The sequence below is a fragment of the Colossoma macropomum genome, unplaced genomic scaffold (assembly GCF_904425465.1).
Source record: "Colossoma macropomum unplaced genomic scaffold, Colossoma_macropomum, whole genome shotgun sequence".
Taxonomy (NCBI): Eukaryota; Metazoa; Chordata; class Actinopteri; order Characiformes; family Serrasalmidae; genus Colossoma; species Colossoma macropomum.
In genome coordinates this window covers 22,077,427-22,096,377 of record NW_023494800.1, presented here as the reverse complement: position 1 = coordinate 22,096,377, position 18,951 = coordinate 22,077,427, and the positions used below count along the sequence as shown (strand labels likewise).

Below are 18,951 nucleotides of genomic sequence, written 5' to 3'. Positions count from 1 at the left end.
AAACAACTACTTGAATAATCAGGTAACTGCAGAAATCCGATTAAGATCAGATTATTGAGTGCATGTAAACGTACTTAGTGAAATCTCCTCCAGTTTTCACTCATTTTGCTTTGTTAAAAAAGTACAACCGCAATTAAACCATATATCTGAGCATTTAATGGCATTGTACATACACAACATATGTTTCAGCTGCAGGTAGACAGTTATGCAACGGGTCAAATACTATATGTCTTTGTATATACAAAGCAAGTCTACTGTGGTAAACAGGTGCTATGGCTCACATGCAGAAACAGGCAGTCTGTGGAACGCCACACTCTCAGGCAGCAGAATACAGCAATCAGCAACAAGAGGCTACACTTTACAGCAATTTTATCACAAGTAAGCGGTGCTGTTTAGGTTATAACGGTAATAAAGTATGTTTAAAAATAATGATGACATTTCAAAATTATGATGGTGTCAAATTTCTTTTCCACATCTATCTAGAAAACACATTCCTCCTTTTTGAATTTTACTGAGGACCAAGGATAAATTAGTCCGTCAGATTTGCCTAAAAAACAGTTGTAGCCAACATGCATTCCCATCTCAAAATTAAGCATCCTCTAATCACTTCACAAATGCTTTTAACCTCAAAGTCTTCCACAGTAGAGTCAAATGGTTCCCTTGGCTGTATTGTGTCGTTTATGGTTTCTTTCTCCATTTAATGTGCTGCTAAATCAAGATCAGGAAAAACTATGTAGGACAAAGTCTTGGAACACATTTTTTTTCAGATGTCACTCAACTTTGTACAAGCCACTCGACGCTGTGCTCTCCTCAGATATGAGTCTTTGATCTCTGAATGTGTGACTTTTGAACACCAGTTAGCTAGAAGTGAGCCTGTGCTGTGGTGTGTGGCACTTTTTGTCTGCTAACTAAGCGATTATTAGCTTGGCTAACACCACAGAACAGATTTCCTGTTACTAGAATTTGTAACATAAAGCAGTTTTCACATTTATTGAATGACGGACTGAAAATCATGCACTGCATTCACTCATTTGGTGATTGTGTAAGCGAACAGAACTGTTTAATTAGCTGTTTTTTATTTTTATATAAATGCAGGATGAGATGGCACAAAAGCACAGTTTACCATGGTAGTTTTTAGGTGACGGTTAGAAGATTTATAAAAAAGTGAATACCGCCCAAGCCTAGGATTGTTAAAACCCTCTTACCCATGGTAAAATAATTGTCACGCAAGGCCTTCAGTGCCATATTGCTTTTATAAAACAGAGACACCATACAATATGATGAAATATAGAAACAATGCACATATCATAATATAGCATGATGTTCTGTGCAGAAACATTCATCTTATAAAGTACCTTTTTCTTATCAAATTACCACCTTAACAATAATGCTAACTGTAAGCATCAAGCTAAAGATACCGCACATTGATTTTCCCACACTGGAATTATTGCAACCAATGGCAGATCTATCAAAACATAGACATTTAAAGACATGCAAGTAACATAGTTTAGTGTGCATGTAGCAGTCGCACAGTGAATCCTTCAGTAAATACTTCCATTCAAAGCCTAATACTGATTGAGGTGCTTCCAAGCCTGCTACTTGCATAACTGGTCAGCCTAGTTCTAGCTGGTGAAAAAATAAGTTTAAACTAAACAAGATTCTTATGTAGGGTATGTTTAGTAGTGCTTCAGGACCTTATCCACACTGATGCCTGGTTCCATGTATGTATAGGCTCAGTGGTCCAAGCAAGAAACATAACGTTGCATTAATACAGGATTAAATTGTGAGGCAGTCACATGTGTGCATGTATCAAGTATTTTACAACAAACGGTGCAGCCAATCAATTTTAGGACTGAAACTATCCATTTTATAATGTAAAATACAAAAACAGGAACACTATGTTTGGCTCCATTCCGTGCTCTTTATCTCATTTACACTCCAACACAGCATCTTTACAAAAAAAGGTAGGGCTCTAACAGTCATAGCCCACATAAAAGAACATTAGCTATGGGGACAACAAACAGAATAAATGACAAAATCAGCAAATAATGGTCGTTAAAAATTCTTTGAGCACCTTTGAAAACAACATTGCAGATATTCCACTTGGTCAGTCGAAATAGCTATAATGTTCATAGTTCTTCAAGCAGATCAGTCTTGAAATTCACTAAAAAAGGCCGGTGGTTCCTGGCAGCTCCTTCAAAACCTAGTTTTAGTGATGTGTCCGAAAAGTCATTTGCTTGACAAGGCTTCTAGCAGCTGAATGGCTGATCTCAAATAGCTTTTCCCATGATGAGCAAACTCATAAGGAAGACCATGATGAAGAAGATCCACATGAAGAAGCGATCCATCACCTTAGCAACTTTACGCCACTCCCCACTCCGTCTCTGTGTGGCCTTTTGGTCATGATAACAGTTGGCAATGTACTCAATGTTCCTCAGCAAAGACTGGTGATGGCATATGCACTGGCCCTTGAGCAGCAACTCTTTCCTTTTTACTGAGTCCTTCCCTCCCACAGCTCCAACACTTTCACTCTCTCTCCCTCCACCTGTTCCTCTTCGTCCTCCATACCCACCTACCGCTCCTGACACATCTCCATAATCAATGTTCACAAAAGCCCCATCCTTCCAGCTACTGGGGCAGGCTGTTGCGTTTACTTCCGGTGACAGGGTTGAACTCAGGTCATCTTCCACTTCTTCTTTGTGGTCCTTCAGCTTCTGAGAATCACTAGCCTCACTGGCTACGACATTTCTCGTCTTCAAAGCCAGTTCCTCCCCTCTGGTCTGGCCATTGACGGTCCAGCTGGCTCCTCTCTTGGCAGTATTCTCGGTCTGGACTGACAGACAGCTTTCACCCACTTCATACACAAAGCAGATTCGGGCCAAGTAGTGTAGTATGAAGCGGCGGGCCCACTCAGGCACAGGTCGTGCCTCAGGACCACAGTGATGGATGTTCATAATGAAGATAGTCAGGGCTGTGGAGGCTGTGATCATGGTCATTGTGGCTATGTAGTACTTGCCTGTGAATACAACAGGATTGATTAGACCACGACAGCAGACTGCTCACGGAGCACATAGCACTGACCAGATGCAATCATAAATACCCACTATGAGGCCAGGGGATTATTGCTTATCAGGTCCCAAGAGCGCAGTTACAATATATTATCTGAATGTTCATTATTGACTGCCCTGAGACTCCTATAATGAGATAACTACAGCCTAGGAAATAAAGAATTACAGCAGTGTAACAGTGCCAGTTGCATTATCCAGTCTAATTACTGCATTATCCGGCTGCTGAACTTATCCTGGGTTGCTTTACCTCTGGGCACACTTCTTAGCTTATGAGATATTAATTTTTAATGTTCATTTCCTTCTGTGGGATTGCATTGCAAAAAAGCAAACTACTAAAATACCATGCACTACCAAATGCTAAATATTGCTGCTAAATATTCAGAAAGCATCAGCAAGTTTTTAATGACATGATGCAAATAAGCCAGGGTGGATTTATTCAAACTGAAACATGTATCAGTTTCAAGTATCAAGTATCGACAGTTGTATTCAACACTTTGGGCACCCCTATTTTGGTGATTTTTAAACTGAAAAGAAGTAAACAGCAGTGCACAGAGACAATATTAGCATGTTTTTTTCCCCTCAGTAATGCTACTTTTTCAATGTTCACAAAATGTCTTGCATAGTGCAGCTTTAATTTAGAAAATAGAAAAAAAAGAAATAGAAACTGTGGATAATTATAATAATTGTGGCATATGCGCATTTTTGTACACTCTACTTAGTAACACAACCTTTAACAGATCTCACTCATGCCCCTTGTCCACCTGGGACAGGTCGCCAGTCCATCACAGGGCAGACACACAGACATACACATTCACGCACACCCACGCCTAGGGGCAGTTTAGTATCTCCAGTCGGCCTAATTGCATGTCTTTGGACTCTGGGACTGTGGGAGCACCCAGAGAAAACCCACACAGATATGGGGGGAACATGCAAACTCCCCTTTGACAGATATTACACCTTGCAAATGCCTTTGTAGCCAATTATGAGTCTTTCTATTCATGTTTTAGGAATTTTTATCCAGTCTTCCTGGCTGAATGCTTATATCTCTGCAATATTCCTGGACCGTCTTATTCACAGCACCTACAGATTTTCATTGATGTTTAAGCTGCTTTTAGTATTTTAAAGACAACACATTACAACACAGTATGACACTGCATGGTAAGCAGATTCTGTAATGTTTGCTCTCTGTTGCTTTATATGACACAGAAAATAACCTTATAGTTTAAGTGACGCTTTATAAGTCAGCATAATTTACATAATGAATACGTATGTGAAATCTCACCAATAAGTGGCACGTTTTCAGAGGGTGGCATGCTCTCTGCCACTAACAACTGGAAGACGGTGAGGGCCAGTAGTACTGTAACCCCAAGGGACACTTTTTCTCCCGAGTCAGCTGGCAAATAGAAGCCCAGGGGAGCCAGAAAGGAAATCATCATACATGGAATGAGGAGGTTAAATATGTAGAAAGAAGCTCTCCTCTTCAACTGCAGCGTGTAGGTGATATCTGGATATGGGTCTGAGCAGCAACCATACAGTATAATATTCTTCTTTGCCGGCATTCCAAGAACTTCCCACTCAACATTCTCCACAAAGTCAGCCAGGTCAGCACTGTCCATAGCATTGAGAATGTCCATCTGGTTCCCGTTGTGAGTCCAGGAACCGAAGGTGAGGCGGCACTGCTGGGCATCAAAGGGGAAGAAGGAGACATCCACCTTGCAGGAGCTCTTGGTGATGGCTGGCTGATCCCAAGTGATATGGCCATCATAGCTGATCACCACGTTGGTCTCCATGGAGCTGGAGAACTGGTCGTCAGCACTGTGATGTAAGGCAACCCAGACAAAGGACAGAAAAGAATTAGCTGCTTCATTTGACTAAAGTTTTTATTACAGTTTCAAGTAATCTTTATCAGAACTAATAAATAAATAATCTTCAGAACAGCATATTTATGCAGGTTAGGAAGTCCATGAAAATGAAAATGCAATCTGGTTGAAGGCAAGAATATGTATTTGCAAAGAGGAGAGGCCCTGTTTCTTATTTACATTTGAATTTTGCCATCTTTCTAGCTTGGTGTTCTCTTTGATAATGCAATTTAAATGCATTATTAAAGAGAGAAAACTACATTTAAATTATTATTTTGATACCATTGTTGCAAAACCACATTAAGCATAAATATGCAGTTCTGGAAATACATTTTAATTTAAATAAAGCTACTCACAAAGCTTCTAAATCTTTGTGTAAATGAAAAGTCAATACGAGTATACCAAATGGCAAAAATGGCATTATTGAATTGACATTTTCATTTTGAGCATTTTGCATATATAAGTGGGAAATTTAAATGCAAACATACAAATACTTTGCCTTTGTACATATTACATTTTCATTTTAATTTCAATACTGATACGCTTTCATACTAAAACAGAATTTTTTTTTTAATTCATTGTTTTTGTGATGTCACAAACACACTTATACACATTTACACGCATCCAGCACATTAGACTGCTCATTCATGATGATGTAATATAGAGTGTTTCAGCCCAGGCAGGGCAGCCAATCAAAACACAGATCATTTATATACTTCAGTCTTAAAGACACAGTAACACAAACAGTCTGTTTCATTCTAAAGGGATAAAGAGAGGTTGGAAAATAGTTATGTAAAAAAGAATAATAATTGTTTTTGGTACGTAAACCTAAACAAATATCATAAGTGGACCTTATATCAGAAATATGTAAGACACAGGCCTTTTAAAACTGATATGGTGAGAATAATCATACACAAAATACGTCTATTCAACTAGAGATTGATAAAAAAAGGGAGATACTCACTTGCAGTGTGCCAGTTTTAAAAGGGAAATGATGAACAGATATGGAAACCCTGTGGCTGTAGATGAGCATTGGAATAAGCAGTGCATGGACGGTTGAGGATGAAGTTTGGGCAGTGAAGTAAAGTGAAAATATAGGCTGCCAGGGCACAAAAGCAGACTAGATGGAGATGGTGCACACTTTATAGAACTGTACACTATTTCCCTTTTTTGTTTTAAACATTAATGTGTCTGTTTCTGTATTTCATGACCATGCATAAAACTCTGGATTAAATATCATTCCTCACATTAAGTAGATCTCAAGTGCCTAGTGCATGAGCACTTCTTTGAGAGGCCTCCAACATTTTACCAACAATCAGCATTTCTCCTAGAGCATTTCTCATCTGTAAAGTTTTTTGTAAATTACATTTTTCTACAAATAGCACTGAAAGATTCTATTCTCCTAAAAATATTTTTGCAATTTTAAGACATTTTACAAATTAACCAGTGCATTGAAAAATGAACTGCCACCTAAAAGCAGACTCTCAGTTTGCCACGTTCTTGTTGGAACCTAAAACCCTGCAAAGTGTGATTACAAATTATTATTATTACAGTTCTTAGGAAAATGAAAACTGTAAATACTTAAATAAAGTGCCATCTCGGATCATGGAGCACTCAAGGGACATAAAAAACAGATGAGTGTACAGCTTAAACTATTTGTCCAACCTTAAAATACACTGTCAGAGAAAAAGGGTACTGTGCATGTATTTTTGTTCATCAAGGTACAAACAATGTAAATGCACCCTTAAAGGTACAGCAGTGGTGTTAAAGTCCAATTCTGGACCTTAAATGAGTTTTAAAACTAAACTACATGCTATAAAAAATGCAGTCTAAAGAGACGAGGAGAGTGGAGCACAATAAAAATGCAGATTTTCATGTAGTTAAACAGGTCCACATAGAACATGCTTTTTGCCACCATCTCATATTCCTAAATCAACATCATCTGACATACATTTCTTGAGATTTACTATTTTTATTGTCTATTTTTATACCATAAAACCTTTTCTATTATATGCGTATTTGTTTCCTGAGTGTCAGTCACAGAATTCACACCTGGTTTTATTTAATCTCCTTCTTGGTGCCTTTAATACAGCATTTTTTGAAGCATATAACTCATATCAGTGAGCCAAGTTACAGCTAAACCACCCAATGAATACAATGAAAAAAGTCTATATTCCCCTTATATAATATAATCTTTATCTACATATTCATAAACACATACTACAGATATCATGCAAATAAAATATACTTAAATGTTATTGTTGTGGTATTTGCTTTTCCACTTTGCAGTTAAAATATGTTTGCCACATTTGACATACAGTCTTATACTAGTCATAATTATTTTGATCCATGTATTTTATGTATTTAGGTTACAAGGCTTGTCTGGTTTAAGCAACACTGAATTGTATTGAATTAACTGTGCTTGCACCATTTTACCAGACTTCATAGTGAATATTACAACTACTCCCTCAGTCTGCTACAATGAATCCTGCTTATGGGGTAAGTTCTAAAAATACACTAGTGTTGATTTTGTCTGAATTGTTCACAAATGATAGGCATTTGCAGCAGAGATGCAGGTTGTTCTTATAAAAAAATCATTTAACCAAAAAAATAATTTAGGAAAAAACAAAATGCTTTGTGTCCTGAGCTCCCCTATAACCTCCTCTGTGAGGAAAGGATTAAGTGTGTACGGTGTTTCCCCTGGATTTTACATGCACTTCCTTTTAAGATTATTGTTTTTAGATATAAATGGAGAAGACAGACATCTGTAAAAAAAAAATCACGCATTAGCAGACAATAACATAATCTGGCATAGTTGCTGGAGAGATTTATTTTGCACTTTGGCTCCCTTGTTCTCCTTTGAGAGGGATTTAAAATTTTAGTATCCAATCCCTTACGTCCTGCAGCAAAGCTCATGCTTAAAAAGATTATCCCTATCAGGGATTAAATGACTTCCCCACACCTGTCTAAGCACCTGCGCAGCCATGTTCCCTAAAGGTAAAGCACTGCCCCACATTATTTACCAGCAATAAGAAGCTGTACATCTATTTATAGCTATATTTTTGCAGTAAAACAGAGCAGGGTGATGAAATACAGAAGCAGATACGCTGACTGGACACTCCAGTAAATAATAGCTTGGGAAAGTGTCCAGCTTGTGTCCACGGCAACACAGGGGTAAACAGTAGCAGGAAGTAGGCAGAGGAGATGGTGAGGCTAATGGGCGAGACTGGCAGGCAGAACCAAAATCGATGAAACTCAATACCCGTCCGACCTACTTGTTATATAGGACTATATCTGGTCTCCATACATAACTACTAGGTATACGGATGGTATCAAGCCCATCGTAGTCCGCCTTATTCCAGGTGAGGTATGCATCAAACCAGACCTGACGAATCCACAGGTACGTGGTGAGGATCTGGTTCCGTTCATCCTGATACAAAACACATGTGCTTTAAGACACAAGAGTAACAGGAAAATAATACAGAAAAACCTATAATCAAGTATTTTACAGTAATCATCTCAGCCTGTTCCAATTTCTGTGCACAATATTATTTCTTTGGTCCCCAGCGCAAAATAATTTGAACATGTTGTTAGAAGCACTTTATGTACTGACCAGACAATGCAGTTCAGATTTGACCCCTTGTGTATTTTTTTATCTCTCATCCATGAAAGACGAAACAGAGAGAGAGAGAGAGAGAGAGAGAGAGAGAGAGAGAGAGAGAGAGAAAATGCAGTGCACCTTTATTGATCACCATTGTAACTTCCCAAAAATGTGATTACCCTCATAAAAATACAATAAATTTTGCACATAACTAATGTAATAACTTGGTTTAATGAAATACATTGACCAATGATGCAATAATCTTTTACTAATAACACAATACCTTATTACATTATTGAGATTTTATACATTTATTACATTTTCATTAAATTACATGTAATATCTTCAGAAATTTAAGTGAAGTTCTGTTTTCCCTAAAGTAATAATGTAATAATTTTGTCTCATAATATAACACTATGATCATTCTCAGTTACGTATTATCTGAAAATTCTCAGCTCCACTGCCAGAACAATAATTAAGAAATGGCTCTTTGATAAGTGAAAAGTGTACAAAAGTATAGGTTGCCTGTCAGAAAAGAATATATGTGAAGTATGGTGGTGGATCCATGATGCTGTGGGGCTGGAACTTGTTAGATACATGGTATCATTTTAGATGTAAACCTGGTTGACTATGTCAGGAGGCTGGGTCATGGTTGGTTTGAAGCCCAAAACTGCAACAAACGGTTCACTGACAATAGAATTAAGTTTTTGCAGCGACCATCTCTGGCTCATGACCTACACCCTACTGAAAACCTGCGGAGTGAGATGAAGAGGAGGAAATCCCTTTAATGTGTCCTCCCACCTCATCCAGCATTATAAAAGACTCAACAATTAAGTAATATACCGAAATGAAAGGTTAGATTTCTCTCATAATTTTAGTGTAAGATCAACAACAAAGACATTTTCTAATAACCTTTGTTTAACTTTACCTATAGTGTCAATTGAACCAGGCACTGTTTAAAAGTGCAAAATAGACACGGACAGTATGACAGATGTAAAGCACCACACAAGGTACCATTACCATATCGATGATTTGGGAAAGAGTGATCTGTAAGGTGACATTAATAATGTTGTCCGTGTCTTCCACCGGCCTCAGTGCACTGGTGTAATTAGCAAACAAGTCCTTCATCAGCTTGTGCGCATACTTCCCCTGAGCACTCCAACATACTGCAGAGAGACAGAGAGAGAATGATGGCTTAACTGCTCTGCTTGTGAAACTGTCTTAGTTAAACAGTTAACTGACCAATGCAAAACTGTGACAGGTTCACTAATACCCTGTTTCCAAACAGCTGGAGAAACATACACTGAGGATGGACGCCAAAGAACACCATTATTTCTTTAATGAGATGTGCTTGGTGATGGCATTGATTTGTGATTGCTGAAAGGTGAGGGCAAAGGAGGAACAATGTGCATCGCCTGAGTGATTTTCCACTTCCCCTCACTGCAGGCTGTCTCTCCACACAAAGCCTGGTGCCATAACACTGTATAACAGTAGCAACACCACAGACAGTATCACAGGATTAATTGCCTTTCTCTCCTCTTTGAGAACAGTTTTCTTTGGCAAAGGATACTAAGGGTAGTTTTGTTTGTACTGAAGAACATTCAAATGTCTGCAACATGCCTTTATATATTAGTTATGTGGCACCTTTTCTTTTCAATGGTGAACAACATCTAGTCTCATTAGGGACGCACAATGACATCTGAATATTGGTATCTGTGGATATTTACAAAAAAAAAAGCACTGGGTAGATATTTGACTGATATATCAAACTGATATTTGGGCCAGGAGTGTCCAATCTTAAAGGGCTGGTGTGGCAGCAGGTTTTCATTCCAAACACGCTTGTGCACACCTAATTCGACTGCTTAAATCAGTTGGTCTCTTAAATCAGGTAAGTTTCTACTTTGCTGGAACGAAAACCTGCAGCCACACCAGCCCTTTGCAGATCATTTTGACACCACTGGTTTAGGCAACACTGGTGTAATACGCTAAAGTTTTTCATTCATTTTACTGCATTTACTGCATCTACAAATAAATGTTACATTTTCCTGTAATGCTAATAAATGTTTACATATCACCATTGATAACGACATCAGCATATATACGTGAACAACATTGGAAATCTGCATCAGCCCAGAATTCCCATATCAGTGAAACCCTACCAAGCATAGCTGTTATTTTAAGAGGAACAAGGGGAATTCTACCATTAGCAATTTTGTAAAATTTCTGTGGAATTAAATCGTTAAGATGTAAGCAAAGTTGTTTAGAATAGTTTGGCCGGAACGCCAAAAAGGTACAATTGGTTCGCTCTTTGGGTGAGTAGGATGGCCCTCCCTTTCCCCATCACTCAGCGCAATGCTAGCCAATTAGCTGTTAGCTGTTAGCAAGTTCATTGATCTGTCCAAAGACATTGCATTAGCAACAGTTCAAAATATGCGGTGACCAGCTTTACATATCTCGAAGGACAGTATTGCGTGACTGGGGGAGACCCAGCCAAGTGGAATTGGACATGACTGTAAAAAGGCTGCCAAAATAAATAAATAAAAAAAATTATAATAATTATATTAATTAATGGCAGAGAGAAACATGGAGAACATTATAAGGTAAAATAGTATCTCAAGAGAGATACATGCAGGACGCTAAGTAAAGGTAAAGGTAAAGTAGTACCTCAGGTACTATTTCATACAGCAGTAAGTTACTACTTTACGTTATATGTAATGCTGATTTACCACTATCATCATTATATATAAAAACTCATAAAACCATAAGTGGATTTACTGGTTGTTTAGTAGACATCATCACCATTGTAGTTGGTAGGTTTCTTTATAAGGCACCATTTCACATCAAAACACTCTAAATAACTTTGTTTTCATCTCAATGATTGAGTCATACAGATTGAATTTTGAAAAATCAGTGGAATTCCTCTTTAAAAGGCTGTAATATATATGAGAAGCGTGTGCCAACCCGGTACAAGGACAAGAAATACGCTGTGACATTATGTTAGCATAATGGTGGAGCACATAAAATAGGTAGCCTCTGCTTGTTTATCTACTTACCATGAGCCAACTTAACGTCAAACAGTCGTTCCAAGCTATAAACTCTGCAGGACCTGACCGGCAGCTCAAGGTGGAATGATGCCAGGCTCTGTGATGAATGAGAAAACTACTACAACACTTCCCCTTGGGCTCTGTTTGAGTGCTGCAATCGCACTGCAAAGTCTAATGCACTTTTTCTTTTACTCCAACCTATCCAGGCCATCCTGCCTATGGTGCTAAATGCTGCTCTTTCATACTGATCTTCCAGTCAGCTTTCCAGTCCATTCACTCATTCAGTATCTATGATCTTGAATTCTAGGAAAGATGTTAACTCTTGAAAACATGCTAACACATAGGCCTACTATAGCAGCAGGGCACTAATGAAGTAGCAGGTCTTTACTGCTCCCTGGAGCTCAGGACCAGTGTGCTCAGCTCTTTTCTACAAACATCAGTTCAGACAAAGAGAAACAGCACACACTGTAAAGGAGAGACTGCATTAATTCCTGGTGCAAAAACATGCAGTACCAGCTGACAGATCTGGCCTGTAATATTATACATTGGTCTTGTTTTGATGGCCGTGTTCATAGGAGATCATACACACACACACACACACACACACACACACTTTCCAAGCTGCTTATCCTTCTGGGTCATGGGCAAAGATCACTTTTCGGTATAAAAAAATCCCTTACTGTTGTAACTGAAACACTTTCTGATGCTATGCGAACAAACATGGTCAATGAATGTACATAGTTCACCCTGATAAACGTACCAGTTGGAAAAAGACTATTGTAACAAATCATCACTGTCACATCAAATTCTCCAAAAAGTCCATTTTTTTGTTGTTTATTTTTTTTTCTTTATTTCACTGTGTAAAATAAAACAGTTGGAGGCAGCTGAGAGGTGAACCTAGGTGGCTGAGAAGTTCACGAGTAATCAAGCATAATGCTGGTGTAAAGATGATGAGAGATGTATTTGGCTATGAAGAACAAGAGGAAAAAAAAACAGGCCGCCATCTGCAGAGCATGAAGGCGCCATGAAGGTTCATCTTTCATACTTTCATACATTCATCGTACATTTCACTTTCATACATTCCCAAACTCACAGTCAATCTTGGGAAAACCCTAGTCTGGAGAGTAAATACATCCCAAAACTCATATTAAATAAGAAGCAGGCACATACACAGATGCAGTACCATCTGCCTGTGGAGACATGTTATCACAATGTTAGACATCCCACCAATAAAAGACTGATAATATCTTTAGCAAAGGTTCGGTTATTTTGAAAAACAACCAAACATAACAGGGGGTGTTAAAAATTTGCTAAACTTTGCTAAACAATTTTTTTAATTATTGTAAAAACAGTTTATATGAGATCTTGTGGAGTGAATAACTTCAAAGCTTTGCATGACGTGATTCAAATCCATGCACAGATATTAATGTTAGTGTTTTTGGTTGCCTTTGGTAAAACTTTTAATACTATGCAGTAAAATAAATTTTATTTGTGTTCATGTGCCGTTTTTCCTCCTTGAGCCCCTGCCCCCAAACTATCTGTGCACAGGCCTGATTAGAGGTCACCATTTTGCACACAGTAGTGACTGTCAAAAGGGCTTTTCTAAGAGGACGGGTAGGAGGACATAAACATATAATAAACATGGACTCAAGAATGACCAATACAATCCTAAATTCATTTAGATAAAAGACCATTTCTTTGGTGTTCTGAAACCAAACCGGCTGCACAAATTGCCCATTAAGAGCAAAACAACAGGAAAGGTGTAACGGTTAAGCATTTAAAAGAATAGTTCAGCATTTTTCTACATTTACCTAATGTCTATCTGCTGCATCTACAGCATCTGGTTGATTACCATAGACAAATGTATGTATTTTAATGTATAAAAAATGTATGAAATATGTAAAATGTATAAAAAAATATTGTATTTACGTGTCTTTAGAAAACTAATCTACATTAACAGCACGTGATTGCACATGGATATGAGGAACTGAATTTCCTTTTTACTGTAGTTGTTCCAGTATTGTGTAAGATGGCTAAAGCTTCATAGGAATGGCTTTAGTAAGACTAGTAAGATTTTCTATGGTTGTGGTTTCAGTTCACATCATATAGTCCTGTTTATTCACAGTATTGAGCTACAGTTTTATGGGTTCTGTTATAAGTAGCCTATACAGTATCAAGTGAAACATTTTTCAGTTCTTTTCTAAGTAAAAAGGGTCAAAATTATTGTCTATGGTAATCAATGGCACAGTACGGTTGCAGTAGGCAGAGATTAGTTTGAAAAATGCTGAAGTATTCCTTAGGATAAACTCTACAGTAACTTGGGAAAAACAGAATCCATGGGTTACAGAGCACATCATGAATGTCTGATGACATTTTGTATAAACCTGTATGAAAGGATGCTGCTCACTTCCACACTGTGTTCTACACTGGTCCTGGAGTTCCTCCTGCCCTGCACGTTTTAGTGTCTTCCCTGCACTTGATCCAACTAAGCAGCTAATTAACAAACCCTTTTTAATTGAAGTGGGTATTTTAGAGCATTATTATTATATTAGAGCATTATATTATTATTATAGGAGATGAGATGAGCGTACAAAGATATTGCTTGGAAAGGATCTCATGAGGTTTCAAAGGTAAATAAACTTGCTGCTGGTTCTCATGAACACTATTTATTCTACAGTCAGCAGGAGCTGGTATCATTTCTATGGGCAGTTCTTCACTCCCCTGAGCTGGAGGCCCAAGAGCACTGCAGAGTCTAGCCTAATGATTCCCCTGCTCCAACACACTGGATTCAACTCCACAGAGGTTTCCTAATCAGTAAAGTAATTAGGCCTAATTCTGTTTGTGCAGAGAAACACTCAACTAGACAGATATGTGACAAAGACCATTACACAATTATACATCACAGATACCAATATACACCAGTAAGTTGCTGGGAGTTACTTAAACTTTCTCTAAAAGACTTCTCCTCAGTCCTGGAACACAGTCTTAAGGATAAATGACACTTCCGCATGTACCACAGTGATGGAGAGTAGTGGAGAAAAAAAGACATGGCAGAATGCAAAAAAGGATGCCACTTTGCTACAACATGTTAAAGGGAGTGAAATTACTTTGACATCCACGACTGCAACTGGGACTTGGTCACGTGGTAGCAGTTTGCAGGACACATTCTAAAGCCTGCAAACCTCTTGGCTCTTGAGGAACACCCAAATATCTCAAAAACTCTTTGGACAATGCTTTATCACGCAGCAACAATGACCCAAAATGTGACCCACTGTGCAGGCAGTTACAGAGGTTTCATGGCCACAAAGTGGGCAAATTCTTGACAGGCCAAGTCAGTCACTTGATCTAAATCCAATACAGCATGCAGTTCATATTCTAAAAGCTCTGAAACAAGCAAGAATTAAAGACGCCTGCAGTAGCTACAAACCTGGCAGATCGTCATTACAGAGATACACGATGATTGTTGATATATGTCAGCATTTAAAAATGCAAATGACAAGATGATATTTAATGTGAGTTACTGTCTGTTCTTTCCGAACATTGTCATGCTATGAAAGTGATAAACAGCTGTAAAAACTCCCAATTTCTGATAAGAGGGAAATCTTTTGAATTGACTTATTCAAATAAATAAAATAACTGCGAGAAAACAACTGTCCACATACTTTTGGAGCTCTCTGTAGTATGCCAGTATAGTCTGAAGTTACTACTGAATGAGTCCCATGGAAAACTATAAGGAAACATCTGAATGCTGAAAAACAGCCAGATTCTGTATTCATATCCTTGGTGAGTTGTAGCCACTAATTATTTACTGGCAGTTTGAGTACTTGTAAAAGGCAATCCCAAATGAGTCCTGTTCCAGCTACAGGCTGTGTATCGAATTCAGTGAACTAATAATTAAAATCTGCCCAGTCTGATTAATAACATGCCTGCCATGCACATAGTTTCAGATACAGAAATCACCAGGAGATTAGAGGATACGACTAAAGAGCACTGGTGTGAAAGAGATTCTATTGAAACATACAGTCAGGTCCATAAGTATTTGGACAGTGACAATTTTTGTAATTTTGCCTCTGTACACCACCACAATGGACTTGAAACGTAGCCATCAAAATGTGATTGAAGTGTTGACATTCAGCTTTAATTTTTCAAGGGGTTTAATACAAATACTGCATTAACCATTTAGGAACTGCAACCATTTTTACACAGTCCTTCTATTCTCACAGGCTCAAAAGTATTGGGACAGGTGTGTTTCATCATTATTTCATGACAAAATTAAGGAGATAAAAGGTCTGGAGTTGTTTCCAAGTTGTGATGCCTTGTGTGATAGTTAGTGTTGATTTATTAGCTGTTCATGGGAACTCTCAATATGCAGTCCAAAGAGGCGTTGATGTGAAGGGGGCCATCAATAGGCTGAGAAAACAAAACAAACCTGCCAGAGAGATAGCAGAAACTTTAGGAGTGGCCAAATCAACAATTTGGTGCATTCTTAATAAGACGAAATGCACAGCAACACCAAAAGGCCTGGAAGACCATGGAAGACAACTGAAATGGATGACTGCAGAATTCTTTCTGTGGTGAAGCAAGCAAAGTTTATTTATATAGCGCTTTTTACAACAGGTGTTGTCACAAAGCAGCTTTACAAGGAAATCAGCACTACAGAAAGAAATCCGGGTCCAAGCCCCCATGAGCAAGCCAGTGGCGACAGTGGCAAGGAAAAACTCCCTAAGAGAAACAGGAAGAAACCTTGAGAGGAACCAAGACTCAGAAGGGGAACCCATCCTCCTCTGGTCGACACCGGATAGTAAAACATTGTTAGTATAAAGTATTATAGTACAAAAACAGGGAAAACAGGTGGAGCAAATGATTAATTTGATTAGTTTAGTTCAGGCAGCAGCAGCAGCATCAGTGGGGTCAGGTTGTGAGGGTGAGGTTTGCACGGCGAGCAGTGGCACCCGATCAAGGCAGCAGCATCAGACACGCAGGATGGGCAGCTGTTCAACTCGGCAAAGAAAAGAAAGCAAGGAAAAACACACAGAGAGTCAGTTCTGTAATGGGAATGGTGAAGAAAAGCCCCTTAAGGTAAACCCTTCAATACAGAGGGTTTACCTTAAGATACAAACCACTGGTACCACTCAAGAACAGAAAGGTCAGAATAGACTTAGCTTGAAAACATCTAAAAAAGACTGCCTGGTTCTGGAACAAGATTCGAGGGACAGATCAAACCAAGATTAACTTGTACCAGAATGATGGGAAGAGAAGAGTATGGAGAAAGAAAGGAAGGACTCATGATCCAAAGCATACCACATTATCTGTGAAACATGGTGAAGGCCGTGTTATGGCATGGGCATATATGCCTGCCAGTGGAACTGGGTCACTGGTGTTTATTGATGATGTGACTGCTGACTGAAAGTATCAGAATGAATTCTACAGTGTGTAGAGCTATACTTTCTGCTCAGATTTACTCAAAACTGATAGGATGACATTTCAACGTACAGATAGATAATGACCCAAAAAATATCACGGAAGCAACCTAAGAGCTTCTTAAGGCAAATGACTGAGTCAGTCACCTGACTTCAACCCAGCATGTTTTTCACTTACTGAAGACAAAACTGAAGGCAGAAAGACCCACAAACAGGCAGCAACTGAAGGTGGCTGCAGTGAAGGCCTGGCAAAGCATCTCAATTGAGGAAACTCGCATTGAGTTCCAGACTTCGGGCAGTCACTGACTGCAAAGGATTTGCATCCAAGTATTCAAAAATAATCCTTTATTTATAATTGTTAGTTTGTCCAATTCATTTTGAGCCTGTGAAAATGGAGACTATGTAAAAAATGGATGTAATTCCTAAACGGCTAACGCAATATTTTTGTTAAACCCCTTAAAGCTGAAAATCACCTTGACTGCTTCATTTAAAATACACTGTGGTGGTGTACAGAGGCGAAATTACAAAATACACAACTGTCACTGTCCAAATACTTATGGACCTGACTGTACTTGATCATTGAAGGACCAGCACTGTGGAGATTATAATCTCTGATACGGAGAAGAAAGCACAGAAGAGTAACTCAAAATCTCTCACCGCAGAGATGAATTCACGTGCACATCAACTTCACGAACACATTCTCTCGAAGTGATGGTGTTCAGCGCTATAGGGATGTTTGCTTCGCTTCGTTGGGATTTCACCAGATTTTACTGAACGCCAAACGCTCCGCATAACAGTTAAACCATATCATTTCCACATAAGCAACAACAAAACTCGCCTGACAGACTTCGAATCCGAACGAAGATTATCAACCACACAAATATTCAAAATAAAGCATAAAAGCAGAGTGGAATAAACTGGACTTCAGAAAATTAACGGAGAAGCAGCTCTAACGTTACTACAGACGAGTCGGTCCGAGACTGCAGACTCAAAACTTCGCGTCGATATAACAACAGTGGCGGTGAAACGGTGGAAATAACTGTCAGTAACTTAAAATGAACGGTGTATTTCCTACCTGGAAAAATACTGAAACCGAAAAGGAACTGCAGCGGGAACAAGCGGTTCCGGAGATTCATTTTTTCCAGCAGAAAAAGGTCAAAGAACTCGCTCACTCGGCCGCCAGGCGGGACGTACTGCAGTCTTCAGGTATCTCCGTAACAACCGCACAGAGACTGAGGCAGCGCGAGCTCAGCGAGCCGTTAGCTCAGCTCCGTGTGAGGTAACTAACCGGTGGAGGAACCAGCGAGCGCGGGAAAACACACATACACACCGGGAATAACGAGCTGCTTTCAGGCTGTTGACAAATCAGTGAAGCTAATTCATGGATGAAGATTGAAGTACAGTAGTTAAATAAACAGACTTGTGTAGTTTGTATGGGACAGTTACACACTCTAAAAAAGGTTCTTTAGCATGGGAATGGTTCTATTTAGGCCCATGAGTTCTGTATAGAGCCAATTCATGCTTAAATGGCTCTTAAGATTGATGGAGAATGTGTTGTATTTGGTGCTATACAGCACCAAAAGGGCCTCTATTGTTTTGATGTCAAGCTTGTAACAATAGAACACTTTAGTACCATATAGTACCATTTTCAAAAGGGTTCTACATAAAACCACATACAACACATTCTCCATCAGTCTGGGGAGAATTCTGTGTAGAATTCCTTGGTTCTAAATAGAACCATTCCCTTTATTAAGGAACCCTTGAAGAACCATCTTTAAGAGTGTAGGTTATTGTGCAGGGTAAAAAGCAGGAGCAAGCTTCACTCGTCACTCAAACATTACAAATGAGGACCAAAAATGTACAATTATTGTTTTTATTTTATTTTCTGTTTAAAAAAAAAGAAAAGGGAAAAAGAAAATCATCTGCACGACCATGCACAGCAACAAACACAGACCGCAA

General features: G+C 38.8%; 1 protein-coding gene across 1 annotated transcript; it reads right to left on the bottom strand.

Moving 5' to 3' along the window:
- Nucleotides 1-1,234: 1,234 nt before the first annotated feature.
- Nucleotides 1,235-18,259, bottom strand: LOC118819638 (neuronal acetylcholine receptor subunit alpha-10). The gene is made up of 5 exons (XM_036587444.1): nucleotides 18,068-18,259; nucleotides 9,549-9,694; nucleotides 8,203-8,357; nucleotides 4,351-4,883; nucleotides 1,235-3,016 (listed from the first exon to the last, which is right to left on the bottom strand). The coding sequence occupies exons 1-5, from the start codon at nucleotides 18,126-18,128 to the stop codon at nucleotides 2,271-2,273; spliced, it is 1,641 nt and encodes a 546-aa protein (XP_036443337.1). The 5' UTR covers nucleotides 18,129-18,259; the 3' UTR covers nucleotides 1,235-2,270.
- Nucleotides 18,260-18,951: the final 692 nt, after the last annotated feature.

Bases quoted from the DNA above. Each gene is read 5' to 3' on its own strand.
- LOC118819638 (XM_036587444.1), bottom strand. From the start codon at position 18,128: ATGAATCTCCGGAACCGCTTGTTCCCGCTGCAGTTCCTTTTCGGTTTC. The intron at 9,695-18,067 runs GTAGGAAATACA...GTCTCTCTGCAG, and splicing joins CGGTTTCAGTATTTTTCCAG to TATGTTGGAGTGCTCAGGGG. The intron at 4,884-8,202 runs GTAGGTCGGACG...CTTACATCACAG, and splicing joins GATATAGTCCTATATAACAA to TGCTGACGACCAGTTCTCCA.